Source organism: Diadema antillarum, unplaced genomic scaffold (genome assembly GCF_040938485.1).
Source record: "Diadema antillarum isolate AM-2024a unplaced genomic scaffold, OU_Dant_1.0 seq00001407_RagTag, whole genome shotgun sequence".
Taxonomy (NCBI): Eukaryota; Metazoa; Echinodermata; class Echinoidea; order Diadematoida; family Diadematidae; genus Diadema; species Diadema antillarum.
Window position 1 is genome coordinate 179,052 of NW_027272162.1, and position 19,566 is coordinate 198,617.

Here is a 19,566-nt window from a genome sequence, read left to right on the forward strand (position 1 = left end):
GCACACATATAGTATCATACAAAGGCTTCGATAATCATAACAGCCACTAGGTCTACCTAATATGGCATGGCAAGAAATCAAAATAGAAGTGTAGTAAATACACCGAATTTTTTTTCCCCTGACTTGGTATCATTTTATGTGCTTGTTCACATAATTTCTTTACCTGTTCCTATATTTCCTAAGGCAGTTAGGACTGACATTATTGCTTTATGAAAACATGAAGAAAAATTGGAATTCTATACGTCTTTCTCTTTTTGTGTCTTTTATAGATCATCCTCTGTTCTGTTGGGTGGACATTATTATTTCATATAAAAAAGTCACATTTCACATGAATAGATAGTTAACCCTTTTAGCCCTTTGCGCATGCTTTGTGATCACGTCAATGCTGGCACGACTCTCGCATCTCTTTACAGAACAATGTTTATGATGTGCACACTATTCGAACGTGTTGCTTGATTCTATTCATAATATGTGATTCTATTCAAACCCTGAGCCGAGTACAAAGTCCATGCTGCGCATAATACATACTATTATGTATTTTAACATCATGCTACCAAATGCAAACGCTGAATTTTAAACGTTACTTTTGTATCAATGCACACAGTAACTGTGTCTGCTTGGACACCTCGACACTGTAATTACAAGACATATTTTTATAGATAAAGTCAGAGCGTATTGCCTACCTAGGCATGTTTAGCTGCAAACATGTTTTCATGACGATTGTTTTGATTTTAGATCAGTTAGTGCTATTTCAAAAGTGAGTAACAGATAGTTCTGGATACATTTTCAAGCATACGTTTACAGGCCAATGATAAACACTTAATTGAATAATGATCTTTCGGTTGACATGAAAACAGAGAACACGTACGCGCGCACACACACCCACCCCCCCCCCCCCACACACACACACACAAACACACACGCACGACCGGACATGCCATATACACACTTTCTTGAAACCTCACCGTGACTTTTTACATGGCTTGTTTGCATGGATGTAGCCATGCTGGTAATGTGTTATTATGTCAATGATTATGTCAGGAATAATGTTACCACCAAAAATGTGCTTCAAGGGCGGGCTGTGCCGTCAGCCCCATGCATAGTTTGACGCCTGTTTCAGGTGGCAACAATTTGTGCCGGGGCAAAAATTTGTCTCATCCATACTGCCACTACCTGGTATGGCATGGCAATTAATCGAAACAGTGTATGCTCCAACAGATATTTTTTTCCCCCTGAAATGGCCCCATCAGATAGATTGTGTGATATTATATAAATATATTATAATACATATACCAACTTTTTTTTTCACGTGCTCCAATACTTTAAAACGTTTCTGGGGACGACATTATGTTTTCATGACAAAACAACAACAACAACAACAATAACAACAACAACAACAACAACAACCAAACTCTTGGAGTTCTACATCTTTCTCACGATATGCTTTCGATCATGTTAGATTATTAAAGGGGATGGCTAGTAATTGATAAGTGAGAATCAGTGGGAATGCTGGGGGATGATTGTTCCAATCCTTGAGAGATTCATTTAAGAGTATACATTATATATCTATATTCAAGTAATGTGCAGTTTGATGTTTCCAGATTAGCATGCCTGTTCAGTGATGGGGCATTAAACTGCACATTTCTTGAATATGAGACCGTTCTGAAGCAAATATTTTTCACACAACAATAGATTGGAACAATAATCCCCCAGCACTCCCCCCCCCCCCCCCCCCCCCCCCCCACTGATTCGCACTGATCAGTTACTAGCCATCCCCTTTTACTGTTCTATCGGTTTGGGCATTTGATTTCATGTTGGCCCTAAGTCAAATCTGACATGGATTGAAGTAGATAATCCTTTATAGTTCCTTATTATGCCATGTGATCACGTGACCACTGAGACGACTCTCGGAGCTCCTAACGGATAAGAGGTTATGATGTGCACACTGTTAGAAACCTGTTGGTTAATTCGATTCAAAAATTTTATTCAAAACTGTGACAACCCCTGGGTACAAAGTCCGTGCAGGGTATGATACACCTTTGTATTCTTTATGATCGTGCCATTAAATACAAACGAAAATTCAAAGGCTTTTTTTTTTACTTATTACCATGTCACACATAGGTTACTACTTGGACGCTTCTACGTTGCATACATAGTACGGGACACTTATACATAAAGGCAGTTGGTGTTGCCTTTAACTTTTCATAATAATGTCAATGCCATCACTAGGAGCAAGCTTGAAGTAACCATTGCGTTCATATCCATTTTCTCGTTTTTAAGATTTCCTAATTCCCTCACTCATCATTCCCTTCTCGTTTGTAAGGAAAAGAACAAAGGAGACGAGTGAAAGTTTTCCCCGACAGACGCTATCGAAAAATCTGCATATTAATGATAATGACACTGGAAATGGCACGAGCGATTAGTTATTATACCTGTGGAGATTCAAGAGTATTCATATTACTTGTGGACAAAACAACAACACCACCACCACCAACAACAACAACAACAACAACAACAACAGCAGCAGCAACAGCAATAACAACAACAACAATAAACCAAATGACATACAAGTGTACCAGGCTCCTTATTTCATGACATGACATATTTTTCGATTTCGTTAAGGTCTTCTCCGAGGATTAGTATTACCGGTAATCCTAAAACAGGTTTTATATTTAGAAGGTAACATTTGTGAAGTGTGTTTCTATTGCCCCTAATAATATCATATCAATTGACAAATTGAAGCCATTTGATTTGTTTCAAGAACATCATGTTGGCCTAAACATTATTTCTACTTCCTTGAAAAGTTTAGCTTCAATCATTTGTATGAATGATGAAGTGTGTGGTAGAGTTACCGTCGTACACATAACATGTGAATATGATTTGTTATCAGATGAGCCACGGTTATGCTAGTGTTCTGTTGGGGTATATCTGGTTCAGAAAAGGATCAGTATTACTGTGTATGCATGATATTTCAGTTGTAAGCCACTGAACTTCTACCACTTTATTCATCATAACTATAATAATATGGATGCTGAGGTGCCCTGCGCTAAATTGAAGACACCATAAAACCCAATTGTACAGATAGCACTTCTGTATATTCAGATTGGAGGCCTGCCTTTGGAATTGGGAAAAGAATGTGTGTATTGTACGATGTCATTCATGCATGATATGAGGAAACAGTCATGTCTCCTACGAACTGAAATGTGTCAAAAGTATCAGCTGTAAAGGACATGATATGCGAGACACAAAAAGAATTCACGAACATGTCAGTGAGCAAACGGCTGCGTCGAGGGTAGGAGCACTGCACTAACTCCCACGCACCCAACAAAAGAGTTCGGTCCGTCTCGGATCGATGCATTAATTTGGGTGTGTGTGCAATCGGCGCCATATTTATTGGTGTAAGTGTGATTACTTGACAGTCTGCTGAGACAGTATGATCTTAACGTGCATTCATATAATTCTCGGTTAATTATCTCAATCTATGACTACCTGTGATGGATAGAAGATACTACCTCGTTCTCCTGTTAACATTGTCTACTACTGTGTTCTCTGGCCACTATGGCGAAGGTAAGCGCTTGGACCTGCTATTACAATGATACTGCACTGCATATAGACACTAATCGCTCGTTAAGTAACTCATGCACCATGTCCTATTTCTGCAGTAGTAAAATGTATAATTTTCCTACTTAAATCTTGCTATGTCCACCGACGTCCAGTCTTGATAAAAACAAGTCTACAGCTACAATTTTTGTAATGAGAAATAATCTTTCAGGCAATTTCATTTGCGAAATGCAGGTGTTTTACAAAAGCATACATATAATTAAGGAGGTCAAAGATTGTGAGAGGTAATATATTTTTTTATCACTTTTCGTTCATTGTTTCAAAAGCCCCGTGCCTTTAAATAAGGCTAAAATGGGAATACGATACTCTTTGTACAGTTACCATAAAAAAAAAAAACTGCCTGATGTCTTTTTACTCCATTTGTCATCAGAATCTGACAAATCATAAACATCCAACTAGACCGTATAATCGATAACCATAAGTTGCTTTATTGCAGTGACGTAAACATCACGTGGTGATTATGTTACTTGACTAATAATTCCAAACGTTTGCACAGCTTGCGTGTATTTTCTGAATGTGATAACGTATACGAATTTTTCTGTAAGACCTTTTTTTTTTTTTTTTTCTGGCACACTTCCATTTTGCGGAATTAAAATGGAGGCACCCAACAAAAAGAGAATACATATAATTGAGCAGGTCAAAGATTGCGACAAGTAATCTATTTTGTTATCACTTTTCGTTCATTGTTTCAAAAGCCCCGTGCCTTTAGATAAGGCTAAAATGGGGATACAATCCTTTTTGTACAGTTATAATCAAAAACTGCCTGATGTCTTTATACTCCATGTGTCATCATAATCTGACATATCATAAACATCCAACTACTAGACAGTAAGGAACCCCAATAACATTTGCTAAGAATCGTGCTAATTTAGCAGACATCTATCCATACAGGTCCAAGTTTCTGGAACTTCCTTTTTATGGACATCAAATATGCGCCTTCATTGGATTCATTTAAAACAAGAAGGAAACTGTTTCTTTGGATAAAATGATGCTATAGAAAAAAAGAAGAAAAGATTGTTATTTCTTTTTTATCATGTGTTTTGTAATCACGTCATTTTTTTTTTCTTCCCAGGCTGGCTCCGCTTTTATAAGACATCCCATAATCGCATTTCATCTTCATTTCACTTTCTACTCTATCATGGGCGTCACCAGGGGGGGGGGGGGGGGGGGGTGCGTTGGGTGCGAACGCACCCCCCTTCAGATCCTAAAAAAAAACAAAACAAAACAAAACAAAACAAAACAAAAATCAGTCTGCGAGCGACCTCAACGCCGGACGCTAAATAATTATTATTTTCTATTTTTTTTTAATACTTTGCACCAGGGACACACACACACACACACACACACACACACACACACACACAAAAAAAAATCGTCAGCAAAAACAATTCGCACCCCTGGTTTTGACAGCACTGATTTTATACATATCTATTAGTATTCTACAGTGTTTACTATTTATCGACCGTACTGTACATCCGTACGATACGGAGCACTTATACACGTTTGCATGTACGTGTGCTACTTACAAGTATGTAGGGTCTATGTACATTACTTCTGACCAATCCATATTGCCAGCCCAAGAGCGAGCCTTAGCCTCATTAAAAAAAAGAAAAAAATGGAGGGGCAAGCATATTTTAGTTTTGCCCCCCCCCCCATAATTAATTTATAATTCCCGAAATGAGAAGATTTTCTTGCTTTTGAAAGAAAACAAAAATGTTGCCCCCATAAAAATATTGGTAGGCAAGCGCACCATTTGCCCCACCCCACATAATCGTAATTCACGCGATGAAAAGATTTTCTTTCTTTTTTGTTAGAATTCAAGAAATCTGTCCAATTATTTCATCCAAAAGCAGTGGCGCAACTACGCCGCTGAAAAAAAAAGAAAATTACCCAAATAGTAGTTCAAGTGTTAGTAAGTTGCTTTTGAATGAAAGGGTGATCCAGAAATAAGATATTTTTCTATGACTTCTTTTAACCATAATTGAATAGGTATATAGTGTGAAACATTGTTCAAAAAGCGCGGACCCGACAAAAGATTGTGATTCCTGGTTGGCATTTTGCATATAAGCAGGATGTGCGCAGTGTACTCAGTACATCCGAACGAAGAGTCGCTACAATGTTGCGCAATGTGATGTAGAATATACACCTTTGTACCTTACGCTTCGTTATATCAAAGCTAGATCATTGATTTTGAAGTGTTGCTTTACATACTAGTCTATATAAAAATGTCTTGCATTGCCAATAAAAAGACTTGACCTGGGCTAATTCCTAACTTTTCCATGTATATAATACACACACACAAACAAACACGCACAATTAGTTTACAGGTTTAGGGGATGCTCCAAAGTGCAGATTTTGGACATCCTTTATCCGCTTGGTCACTTCGACGCCACCTCGCTGGTCATACCTCCCCCAGTCATGAACATAAACCCACACCCTTGACTACCAGTGGCGGATCCAGGGGGAGGGGCGCATCGGGCGTCCCCCTTTAATTTCCAAAGCGAAAAACAAAATAGCTGCAAACGGCAGTTTTTGGACAGTAAAATGTCAAAATTGTCAAGCTCGCTCACTCCTCTTGCTTGCATTTAGTCGTAATGCCATTCTCCTGAAGTTGCTGCCAGTAATTGCCGGCAGTTGCGCCTGGTGCGCCCCCCCCCCCCCCCTTAATTTCCAAAGCGAAAAAATATAGCTACAAACGGCAGTTTGGGGACTGTAAAATGTCAAAATTTTCAAGCTCGCTCGCTCCGTTCGCTCGCATTTAATCTTTATGCCATTATTCTGATGTTGCTGCAAGTAATTGCCAGCAGTTCCGCCCGGTGCCCCTCCCCCTTTTCGAAAGCGAAAAAATATGGCTAAGAACGGCAGTTTTTGGACTGTAAAATGTAAAATTTTCAAGCTCGCTCGTTCCCCTCGCTCGAATGTAATCATTATGCTCTCCTGATATTGCTTCCAGTATCTGCCAGCAGTTGCGCCCGGTGCGCCCCCCCCCCCCCACTCCTTCATTTCCAAAGCAAAACAAATATGGCTACAAATGGCAGTTTTCGGACTGTAAAATGTCAAAATTTTCAAGCTCGCTCGCTCCGTTCGCTCGCATTTAATCTTTATGCCATTATTCTGATGTTGCTGTCAGTAATTGCCTGCAGTTGCGCCCGGTGCGCCCCCCCCCCTTGATTTCCAAAGCGAAAAAAAATATGGCTAAGAACGGCAGTTTTTTTACTGTAAAATGTAAAATTTTCAAGCTCGCTCTCTTCGCTCGCTCGCATCTAATTGTTATGCAATTCACCTGATGTTGCTGCAAGTAATTGCCAGCAGTTCCGCCCGGTGCCCCTCCCCCTTTTCCAAAGCGAAAAAATATGGCTAAGAACGGCAGTTTTTGGACTGTAAAATGTAAAATTTTCAAGCTCGCTCGTTCCCCTCGCTCGAATGTAATCATTATGCTCTCCTGATATTGCTTCCAGTATCTGCCAGCAGTTGCGCCCGGTGCGCCCCCCCCCCCCCCTCCTTCATTTCCAAAGCAAAACAAATATGGCTACAAATGGCAGTTTTCGGACTGTAAAATGTCAAAATTTTCAAGCTCGCTCGCTCGCTCGCTCGAATTTTATTGTCATGCAATTCTCCTGATGTTGCTGCCAGTAATTTCCGGCAGTTGCACCCGTTGCGCCCCCCCCCCCTCCTTTATTTCCAAAGCGAAAAAATATGGCTCCACATGGCAGATTTTGGACTGTAAAATGTCAAAAATTTCAAGCTCGCTCTCTTCGCTCGCTCGCATTTCATTGCTATGCCATTCACCAGATGTTGCTGCCAGTAATTGCCAGCAGTTGCGCCCGGTGCGCCCCCCCCCCCTTAATTTCCAAAGCAAATAAATGGCTACAAACGGCAATTTTTTGACTGTAAAATGTCAAAATTTTCAAGTTCGCTCGCTCGCTCGCTCGCATCTAATTGTTATGCAATTCTCTTGATGTTGCTACCAGTAATTACCGACAGTTGCGCCCGTTGCGCCTCCCACCCCTCCTTTATTTTTAAAGCGAAAAAATATGGCTCCAAAGGGCAGTTTTGGGACCGTAAAATGTCAAAATTTCAAAACTCGCTCTCTTTGCTCGCTGGCATTTAATTATTATGCAATTCACCTGATGTTGCTGCCAGTAATTGCCAGGAGTTGCGCCCGGTGCGTCCCCCCCCCCCTTGATTTACAAAGCAAAAACAAAATATGGCTACAAACGGCAGTTTTCGGACTGTAAAATGATAAAATTTTCAAGCTCGCTTGCTCCCCTCGCTCGCATGTAGTCGTTATGCCATTCCCCTGATTTCGCTGCCAGTAATTTGTCGTTTCTCACCGTCATTCCACATAATCCATTTATAGGGGGTACAACCCCCTCCGGCACTTCCACACCCTCCCCCCCCCCAACCCTTGCTCGCTCCCTCGCATACTACCCCCTCCCCCCTCCCAAGACGAAATCCTAGCTACGCCGGTGCCCTTTCCCCGCTTGGTTCCCCCCCCCCAAAAAAAAAAAACAAACAAACAAACAAACAAACAAAAAAACAAAAAAACAGTAAAAGTCTGGGGATTGAGAGCTTCCTATATTCCAAATGTCTGTCCAAAAAATCTCGTAAACATTTAGTGTCAAAACGCACCCCCCTTGAAAAAAAAGCTGGTGACGCCCCTGCTATATACCTGCTTTCACAGATAGATACATTGTAGTCAACTCCGCTGCCAGCAGTTCAGTATGCCATCTTTGCAAGTGCTTTATGCGATTCACTGTCCTGGTATGGCTAATCGTCTTGTGGGCTTTGACGACTTGTTTATGCATCAATCTAGGCTATTTTGAACTCTGGTCTCTTTCTTCAATATTTTCTGTTTCTTTTTTCTTTTTCTTTTTCTTTTTCTTTTTTTTTTTTGGGGGGGGGGGGGCGAATCCCTTTTCTTTATAATATTTGATACCCTCTTGCCTCATCTTTCTGCGCTCTTTTTAGTTGTAAGCCCGTCACGTGCCCCTCATTTCTCCTTCCCTCTCCCAGCACCATCTTTTTCAGTCGGTGCCTCTATTTTCATTCCGCAGACTCGAAGTGTGTCCGAAAAAAAAGTCTCACTGATCCATTCGTATACATTATCACATTCAGAAAATGCATGCAAGCTGTGCAAAAGTTTGAAACATTAGTCTAGTGATATAGTCACCACATAATATAAACTTCACTGCAATAATAACAACTCGTTCTTATCGAAAAATTTGGTAACAAATAACTGTCATGTATTTTCTCGTCCCTGTTGTCCTGATACACTTACACTCTTCGCTTACAGAGTAGATTTGATTTTAATTATGCTACTTCTCTACTGCTCTCTGTTTCTCTATATTTCCGTATCCTTTTCACGCATCCCATTTTTTTCTCGAAATTGTTCTGTCCAGGTTCGCTGGCTCTTTTTTTGCCTTTCTGTCCGTTTTTTTTTTTTCTTCTTGTTATGTTCTCATTCTGTCTTGTCTGTTAGTCTTTTTTTTTCTATTATTGTCGTCGTCCCAGTCTCGTTAACGTTTATTCGCGTGTGTACTATGTGTGTCTGTTTGTTTGTTATTTAATGATTTTCAAGTGAATATTCATGGTGCTTCAACGGAGAATTATAAAACCATTGACTGTAATTAGGATTAATCTGTTAACATTTCGATAACTTTACGATTTTTTTTTTCCGGACAATATTTTGACTTTCTGTTCAGGACACTGTTGGTTACTTTCAAATCGATACATCCTATCTTTATGATCACCTTAAGCAAATGGCTGAGAAGAAAACAATTTAATATTTTAAAATTTAACAACATCGATTTTTTGATTGAAGCTAAGATTTTTTTTCCATTCTCTCGGACAAATTATTTCAACTTCACCTTTAAAATATGACTCAACTCATCCTCAGTTTAAAAGTTAAGTTACGTATGGGTAAGGAATTTTTCATCTGTATAGCCTTTACATTTGAATAATTGAAAGCATAAGAAGGACATTGAGTGAGCAACTTTTTGCTAGTTATACCAGAGAAGCTGGGGTATCAAAATAAGCAAAAGCAAAAAAAAAAAAAAAAAAAAAAAAAAAAACAATTTCTGATCTTTTTGCTGCACCTTCCCCACTTTCTGGGGGAGGGGGCATGAAGACAGGCATTATGCTTACAATAAGTTTAAAGCTGAAAGTCATATGTATTAAGTTTAAAGCATATATACAATCACGCGAACTCAAATTTCTACCGTCTAGCGTCAGTGGTAGGTACTGCCCCCAACGTTAAAGGATGGAAAGGAGAAGACGTGCTGTTGCGGTGTGACATCAAGAAGGAGCCTGTTGTTGTACAGTGGGTCAAGGAGAAAATCTCAGATCAGCAGCAGAGGACGGTGAAAGCTGGATTCATCGATGGAGAATTTTTTAGCAGGGAGAAACGGTTTGACATCGACAAGAACTTCAGCCTTGTCATCAGCAGCTTGGAGGTGGCAGATGAGGGTCGTTACTATTGTGAGGTGCTGCTGAAGAATTCCCAAAGTTTTGGAAATTCCACCATCATGACAATTAGCTGTAGGTAACATCTGTCTCTATCCATGTCATAATTAGTAAGAGGGAAAATATTGTTGTGAGTTAGGTTACCGTAAATACAAAAAAAAAAAAAATAAGAAGCTTTAGACACTCAAACTCACTGAAAAAAAAAGACAAAAGAACGACATGTCAGTAGTCCGTCACAATAATATTATAGTGTCACATTGACTTATGTATAATGCTTGCAAGTCAGCCAGTATCAAGAGTAATCGTGGTGATGGATAACTGAGTCTAATTGCAATCAAACCTTTTGATTGAAAGAAGTACAACATGACACATAAGGTACATTAAATTAATGTTGTTAGTCAGAGCATGCTTACATATTTTTCATTTTCTAACAAGCACATTTGTGACCGTGCACCTCAAAACGAACATAAAGTCGCACACACTGATTTTGCGTGAGGACTGAAAATAAGTGAAATGGGTCAACCTAGCTGAACTTGACTTTTTCATATATTCTGAAAGAGCGGGTCTTCCTTTACATTATGCTAAAATTTGGTATCATAAAACGGGCAGGAAAATGTGTTTCTTTCATAGCAGTTTATCTCAAACATTTTTGGTAGTATAGTGTGATTAGGTGTGTCTTTAGAATCCCTTTTTCATTTCTGAAAAACCTTGTCCACACTCTTCATTTTCAACTCTGATAACTTTTGAAAGGATAGTGCTACTGCTTTGAAAGTTGGCATTAATTATGGACAGAATGTGTTAACGAAGCATGCTCAATTTCCATTTAATCTGATAATCCCTTCATTGTTGTTACTCTGGTGGTTTACTTCCTGTTTTTTGTCCCATTCATCGCACAGCCAGCACGGTTTGGTAAAGATTAAGCGCTTGAATAGACCCTGTACTTCAGAGCCTCTTTCTCAGTTCACAATTTTCCTGAGTTTGTGCTTTCTTTCCAATATTTAGATAGGTTAGGAGAGTCCATTTGATTTGAGTTATACATCATTTTAAAGCTTAAAGTCTGCTCTTTTAGAATAATGGTCTTAACTAAAAATTGATGTCTGGCGACTTTGTGTTTGTTTTGAGGTGCAGGGTCACATTTAACTTTCAATTTAGTTTCTTGTTGATAAAGCATTAAATTATTTATTAAACTTGCTACAATGATAATTATATCTGACACTGTTTTCATAACACAAGTTTCACAGCAAACAGATAAATCAAGACAGTAGAGACAACAACAACAACAATATATATATATATATATGTATATATATATAGCGGATTTTGTGTCTCCGAGGAGGATTTACATGTAGAACTATTTTTTATTTATTTATTTTTTTTGCAAATGGACCTTTTCTTCTACTTTATTTAATTTCATTTTTTTTTTTTTTTTTGGGGGGGGGGGGGGGGGGGGGAGGGGGTACATAATATTGTGGTGTCATAGCAACTGTCCTGCCCAGCATTACCGCTTATGCCTTAACCCTATAAAGCCCAAGCTATGTTGACCCTTCCAGGCCCGGGGGGGGGGGGGGGGGGGGGGGGCACATTGTGGCCCCCTACATAACTTCTTTATTATAAACGATGTATGACCGTCATATTTGGCACATGGGCAGAGCAATTCATGCTCTACATGACCCAACATTTGAAATTTCTCAAGGTCACCCACTGAGGGCGCTTTTCCCAAAATATACAGAAATACGTAGGAAATACGCTAAAATCATGTTTTTTCTCTCTATTTCTTTATCCCCAGTATATATGTTTTTATTGTATATCAATCATTTTCATGTTTACTACAAAGGAAGAGCAAGTCAACCTTCACTATTTGTAATGGTTGAAATTTCTCAAGGTCAACATGTGGGGGCGCAATTCATTACAATGTAAAGTAATATATGAAACCTATAATGTACTGCTTGGAATGGATACATATATTGTTATCACATTTCATATTTCCAAAATATTGAAATTTTGAGTTTGCAGATTGATATTATGATAAACAAATGATATTACAAGCAAAGCTTGTGTGAAGATAACACAAAATGAAAAGGTAATCTTTGAAAAATGCTGTATTTTCGATTATTTCTATTAAATCTATTGTTTGATACCTATGTCATATAAAAAACAAAGGAAATGATAAGAAGACCATTTCAGGGTAATTCTCAACTATAAGTACCACGGTACTTCACATTTCGGTCCTTCAGCAAATAACAGCCAAGAAAACCCCCATTACATCCATAAGTATAGCTGTATAACTGAAAGTATAACTGAAATTGAAACAGAAAATCATCAAAATCTGACTAACATGGTTGTCAGTTTACAGTTGCCATGGCAACCAGGAATAAAGGACATATCTAAATTATATATCAAAATGTTTGCAATAAGATTTTAGGAAAAGTCACCAAATTTGGATGAAATCGGGTAAAGGGAGTAGGAGTGGCAAACGAAAACATGGTAGGGGGCACAATGTGCCCCCCCCCCCCCCTGGGCTTTTAGGGTTAAAACAAACCACATGTAGACTGCGGACAGTTAGTGTGTAAAATTTCAGTATAAATCAGTCATGAGTAATGTTTTGATACAAATTATATTTAGGTTTTTTTTTTCTAAAACAACAATCTTTATAAAGGCGTTACCATAGCAACCACCAAGTTCAAAACAAAGTAAAACTTTTGATGACCGAGTTTTCAATGACAAACAAAATTATCTCTTGTAGAAGACATACTCAGAAAGGTGCAGTCACTTGTCTCACATTTGCATTTCGCATAATTGGAAACATGTTTAATGGTTTTACAAGCTTTATAACTACATTATGAATGGTGCCTTTCTTTCCGTTTCATTTTGTTATCCTGTTCCTTTTTTTGCGTTTATCATATTGCTTATGAATTCTTAGATAAGATAACAATGATTTTGGTATTTAGTCATCAAGCTATATACATGTAGATTGTAATCATCCTACATTTCCAATCCAAATGTAAACAGGTGAGTTGTGTTTATTTTGTGTTATCATCCAATCTTCATAATTATGTTTCTTCATCTGAGCATTGATCAGGTTGTAGTCCAAAGAAAAAAAAAAACATAACAAAAGCGAAAACAACTCTTCGTTACATTTACTCGAAGTATCATGTCATCATCATGTCAGTTATTTGCCGAGTAAAGATTATGATACGTTTATAATTATACATCATTTCAAAATAATTTTCTTATTTTCCTAGCGATGGCATCGGGACATACGATTGAGGAATGTGCTGCTAGAATTCAATCTCGTCAAAGCCGGTGTACATATCAATCTCCCTCCAACACCCACCCTTTAAATCTTACGTGTGTTGTGAGTGGATTCAAACCTAACATTTCCATGCTATGGACTGAGGAGTCGGGAAAGAGAATAGATTCTGTGGTTTCACGGCAGAGAACACTTTCTGACGGCACATACGAGAGGTTCGAGACAATCATTGTGTTAACTGAACATGGGACAGAGCAAACCTTCATGTGCGTGGCTACCGGTGACTCGCTGAATGGAGAGTCGACCAGAGAAATCACCGTTCTGCCTTTATCAGGTTTCGTGAAATGTTGCCAATTCTATGTTTCTGAATAATAGCTTGTCTACAATTGCTATTACTTAAACCAATGTTCTAATTGAGATTTGTCACCGGGAAGTATAATTCGCTCATTCATATTAAATTGAGCAAAGTAACCTTTCCGCACAAAAAATGTCCACCTTACTGGTCTCTAATTTACCATTAAAAAAAAGAAAAAGAAAAGATGCATTCAGAAAAATGTTAACAAATTTTAATGAATAAAAGTAGGAGAAGAAGAATAAGAAACGTACCACAATTGGCAGAGGTAAGCGTCACAAGTTCGACACCAACGAGCTATAAACAGCACACGAGGCGCACAGTCCGTGATGTCGACACTTATACTACGCAAGTATATAAAGGCCAATGAGTTTAGGTATTAAAATAAAAGGTCCACGAGTCCGACACCTAGTGCTATCATAATTATCAGGGAGGTGTGAAGTGTTGGTCTCATGAACCCATTTTTTTTTTGCTTTTGTTTTGTTTTTTGTTTTTTTTTTGCCTATGGAGGGTCGAACTCGCAGGCCTTGTTTGCCTAGTGTCGGACTCGTAACTTTTTTTTTTTACCTTATGTCAAACTGACAGGCTCTATGACTAGCCAGCGATGTGACTCATGAACTGGACCTTTTATCTATAGAGCTCGTTGACCGTATATGAGTCGTCTCGTAGGATGACTAAATTAGAAATATGTCCTTTGAATGATTTGCTTTGCCATTACATTGATGATAATGTGACTGTGCATCACAAAGCCAACAAAAAGTTGCACCCCTTGATTTTAGAAGTCAGGGATTCAAGAAAAAAAAAATGTGACACAGGTCAACCAAGTCGACTTTAAGCGTTTATACTTACTGTAAGAGCTAGTTTCCATCTTCTTCTTATTCTTAAGTTTGGGATCATAATTTATGAATGGGAAAGGGTTTTCCTTCAGTTTTTCTGCAACCATTTCTTGTAGAGTAGTATTATCAGGTACGTCTTTTAGGTCCCTTTTCATTTTTTGAAAATCCTTTGCACACTCTTCACTGGTCTTTCAACTCGAATAACTTTTGAAAAGATAATGGTACTGCTTTGAAAGTTGGCATTAATCATGCGCAGAATGTGTTAATATAACATACTCAATATCAGTGCAATCTGATATTCTCTTTATTGTTGTTGCTACGGTGGTTTACATCCTGTGTTTTGTCCTTTTCATCGCACAACTAGCATGGCTTGGTAAGGATTAAGGGCTTGAATAGACCCGGTACTTCAAAGCCTCTTTTCTTATTTCACACTTTTCCAGAATGTGTATTTTCTTTCCGATATTTAGATTAGTTAGGGGAGTTCATTTAAATTGAGTTATACAACATGTTGAATCTTAGAGTCTGATCTTTCCGAATGTGCCCTTAACTAAAAGTCCATGTCAGGCGACTTTTTGTTGGTTTTGTGATGCAGGGTCAGATAACATGTAGGCCCCATTCATGCAATTAACCACTTCATTTCACTACCAAACATAATTTCATTTTTTCTCTCTCACACACTCTCAAACACATATGCTGAAATGTTAGCATTGTATTGTATATATAAACATTTATATGTTTTATGTTACTGTCTTCTAAATGGAGAAATGAATGAAAACGAGTTTCATAATATATGTGTCTCTATCAAGTTTCAGGTAAACGTGTTAATTCGGCTCTCATTATTGGACTCATCATTGGTGTGCCTGTTGTCATAGTCGTCTTATTTCTCTCTGTTGGGAAATATCTGCAAAGCAAACATCCGGATTACCTACCGCGAAAAGGTATTGGTTTATTTTCTTTATGGTTAGATATTTGCATTCATTGCGTTAATAATCATTAACCCACATGCGCGTGTGGGTCTGTGTGTGTGCGCGCGCATGTGTGTGTGTGTACGTATAGGTGTTTACTTCTTTGATTCTATATATAAATTTCTAATAATTTTGATACAAAAAATAAAATTATAACTAGTTTTTGTTAACCTTATGGAGACCGACAAATTGTCCCATGTAAGCAGAACTTACAAATCCATGATCAACGATGATTACTCTATGTCAAAAATGTATATATATATATATATATATATATATACATATAATATATATATATATATATATATATATATATATATATATGAAGCAAATGCATCAGACCACACATCGAAAGCATACATGCTTGAAATGATGTTGGCATCAGAATGTGGTAGTGAAAAGAGAGGAAACAAGAAAGGTGTTGAAAATGAATTGTACCCCTGATATACTGTATAAAAATATGTTCATTTATAGTGACCCTCTTGTTATTTATGATAATATTTCAGGATGTGGCTGGAACCCCTGCTGGCGAAGACCAAACAAACCACAGCAATGTCATGAGGAAAGTGAATGCTTGAGAGGACCAAACATACCAGAGCAATGTCATGAGGAAAGTGAATGCTTGAGAAGACCAAACACACCAGACCAATGTCACGAGGAAAGTGAATGCTTGAGAGGACTAAACATACCAGAGAGAGTTCATGAGGAAGAAGAATTGATGCTGGGTAAGATAAATATGTAGATAACCACAGTCTTATTTCTTGTCTTAAAAAAGTGCACTATTTGATTATGAACAGTGACTTTTAGACCTTCAACATTATGAAATCTCATGACTTTGAACTACATTATTTGTACGATGATACAGCTGTATTATGTTACACAGTTAGGCCCTAGTAGAAAGAATGATTAGTCATATTTCAAGCACTCTCCCCCCCCCCCCCCCTCTCTCTATTCACCCTCTATCCATCTCTCTCCCTCTCTCTCTCTCTCTCTCTCTCTCTCTCTTTCTCTCCCTCTCTGTATACAGGCTATTCCTACGTGTCTGCGGGTATACGTACCCTCATATATTTGTAATATTGATTTTATGTCTTTTTTTTTCTGTCATTTTGGTTTCTCTTCTAAGAACCACCATCGCTTACAAAGGAAGAGGTACAGCAATGCAAGGAAGATCTGAAGGAGTATTACCGTGTGTCACGACGCAAGGTCACGGTGGATCCACTCAACTTTATGGAACGTGTTGAATTGGATGATATTTATACGAATTTAAGTATAATAGATCGAAATAGCAAGCGTAAGACACTAATAACATACGACGATCTTCTGTTAAACAATGACAAAGGAAATCTTTCAAAGCGCCTTCTGATCCAGGGTGAGGGAGGTGTTGGCAAAACAACACTTTGCGCTAAGATTGCCTGGGACTGGTGCCAAGGAAGGATTCTCCAGGATCTGGACATGGTGCTCCTAATACCTCTTCGAGATATCAAGAACGCAACAAGTATTGGTGGTATTGTCAAAACGTACCTCTCTCATTCAAATACGGCAACAAAGAAAAATATAGATGACTATGTTTCAACAAATCTGAGTAAGATTCTCATTATATTTGACGGTTTCGACGAGTTTGACAAAAAATTAAGTCGAACGAGCAGCAGTGAGGTCATTGACATTATAGTAAAAGAGCCAAATAATTCATGCAAAGTAATTGTGACAACACGTCCTTGGAGGACAAATGAATTCATGATGGATAAAAGTCTTGCCGAAACTTACACTTTTCTAGACGTCGAAGGATTTAACAAGGAGAATTTATCAACTTATATTAGGAGGTACTTTCGGATTAGAGAGAAGGACAATCTTGCAGAAAGCTTAATCAGTTTTATGCAGGAAAATGATGTCATCCAGTCAAACATGGCCCCGTTTCCTATTTACTGTGCCATGCTTTGCCTCATGTGGAACGACTTCAGTGAAGAAAGACGAAGAGAACTGCAAAAATTGCACACTTTCTCCCAGATTTTTGGAGAAATGATCTCTTTCCTAAAACAACACTACGCATCAAAGATTTGTGTAAATCTACAGAATCAGAACATTGTTGAACATTTAAAGGAAGCTGGAAAGGCAATTCAAGAAATAAGTGAGATAGCGTTAGAGGGTCTATTTCACAGGAATCTCTCATTTCCTGAAGAACAATTCAGAGAGTGTCATGATGCCATGGTCACATGCTGCAGAGTGGGAGTTTTGACTATAGAAAAAGATGTCATCACAAGGGAACGTCGGCGCGATGTCAACATTTCATCCTTGGTTACATCAACTGTTTCTTTTCCCCACAAATTGTTTCAAGAATACATTGCAGGGGTATATGTTGAGTATTTATTAGACAATGACCGTATTAAGTACGATAAGGTGAAAAACAAACTTCTTAGTCGACCCGAGGAGTTCCGCTACGTAGTCTACTTCACCTCAGCTTCAGGGAATGAAATCGGCCTGGATATCATTAAGGGCCTAGTGAAGTCTTATCATTACTGGCAGCTCTGCGTTGACGTTGCGTTTGAATGTCACACTGAGGAGGCAGCAAGGGCAGTGGGAGAACAATGGAATGAATACACACTAGAGTCCTATCCACCAGAACACTTAGTGTCAGGAGTAGTGTTCATGGTGCGCTATAACCAAGTGGTGAGTGACACAACTTGAATATTGATATGAAATATGTCAGAAAATATAATGGCGAACGAAAATAACATTCCTTGTATGTGGGGGTGTGTGTTTGTCTGTGTGTTTCCCCTTTGTGAATTTGAGTGGATAATCTACAACCTCAGCAGCTTTATTAACATTTTTTTAGACCTGGAACAGGCCCTATTATTTAGGGAAATCGTTTTTAAATATAACATTCTGTGCAATTGTATTAACGTTCTAAGGATTATTGTTATGTAAAATAGTTGCCCTCCTCGCATGATACATTATGATGACTTAATGTGTAAGTTTAATCTAAATTGCCATGCCACTTATTTCATGTCTTGTTGTTATTCTGAACGTTTGGTCGTAAATTGTATGAAACGTTTTACGTCGTGGCTTTTAGAAAAAAAAAAATGTTATGAGGAGTCAAGCAAAATGTTCTTATTGCAAAATGATTGGACCCCACGGAGTTTCAACGTCTTCTAAAATGAGACCCTTTGCGAGAGTTGCAGTTGTCAAACTGCCCTTTGTAGTAATCACCCAACCTTGGCTATAATAAAGACGCCGTGTATATTAAAGGGACATGTCAAACTGAGTATCGTCTATAGTGTTTTGAACATACAGCTACTTAGGGCACCTAACACGAGTATTGATGTAATGCAATCATATTCATCGCCCCTCTACCTTTCTCATCAAACTGAAAATGCATTCTTTCCTTCCTGAGTTGTGATTAGTGAAATGACGATATGAATAGAACCTGTATAGAATGATCTTTTTTTTCCTCTGTGAGTTTCAAACCTCCAGTCAACTGCGAGTACTTTATCAACATTCATGTTCGTTCTATCAGCAATGGCTATGGAAGAAGTGAAGTGCGGAAGAACTGTGTCACGTGAATTGGCGGAGGGCATGTGCTCCAGCAGTTTACTCCGTAAGGTACAACTATGGAACTTACAATTTCACGTGGAATTCTACAAGATCCTCGGGGCAGAGGCTTCAAACTGTCTGGTAAGAACTTTCATGTGTTATGATAATCTACAACACATGTCTTTATGTACAGACTACAGATGAAGTGTTACTAAGATATTTCAAAGAGGAAATACATTAAATGGATGATAACAAGAAATGTAAAGAAAACAATCTTAGGTGCAAACAATGTTTCCTTGCAGAAAAAAAAAATCTTCTCGAACGAAAAATCCAAGTTACATCTGAAAACATATACTGATCATGTTAAAGTAAGTGTTTCAAAAAAAATATATATATAACTTTTTTTTTGTGACCATCATCACTGATTAAGAGGGAAAATCCTTAACCAGTCACGAAGAACATAATGCGATCTAAATTTTAGTATGTAAGTTTGAGTGAAATCAAGTTCAACTTGTATAGAATAAAAACATCGTTAAAAATATATGGAAT

At 38.2% G+C, this 19,566-nt stretch overlaps 1 protein-coding gene across 1 annotated transcript; it reads left to right on the forward strand.

Annotated features, from left to right (window-relative positions):
* The first annotated feature begins 3,558 nt into the window (after positions 1-3,558).
* Positions 3,559-18,204, forward strand: LOC139709108 (uncharacterized). Its single transcript, XM_071621070.1, has 6 exons — positions 3,559-3,567; positions 9,810-10,161; positions 13,329-13,670; positions 15,337-15,462; positions 15,996-16,214; positions 16,613-18,204. Exons 1-6 carry the CDS (start codon positions 3,559-3,561, stop codon positions 18,169-18,171), a joined length of 2,607 nt encoding a protein of 868 aa, XP_071477171.1. The 3' UTR covers positions 18,172-18,204.
* The last annotated feature ends 1,362 nt before the right edge of the window (positions 18,205-19,566 follow it).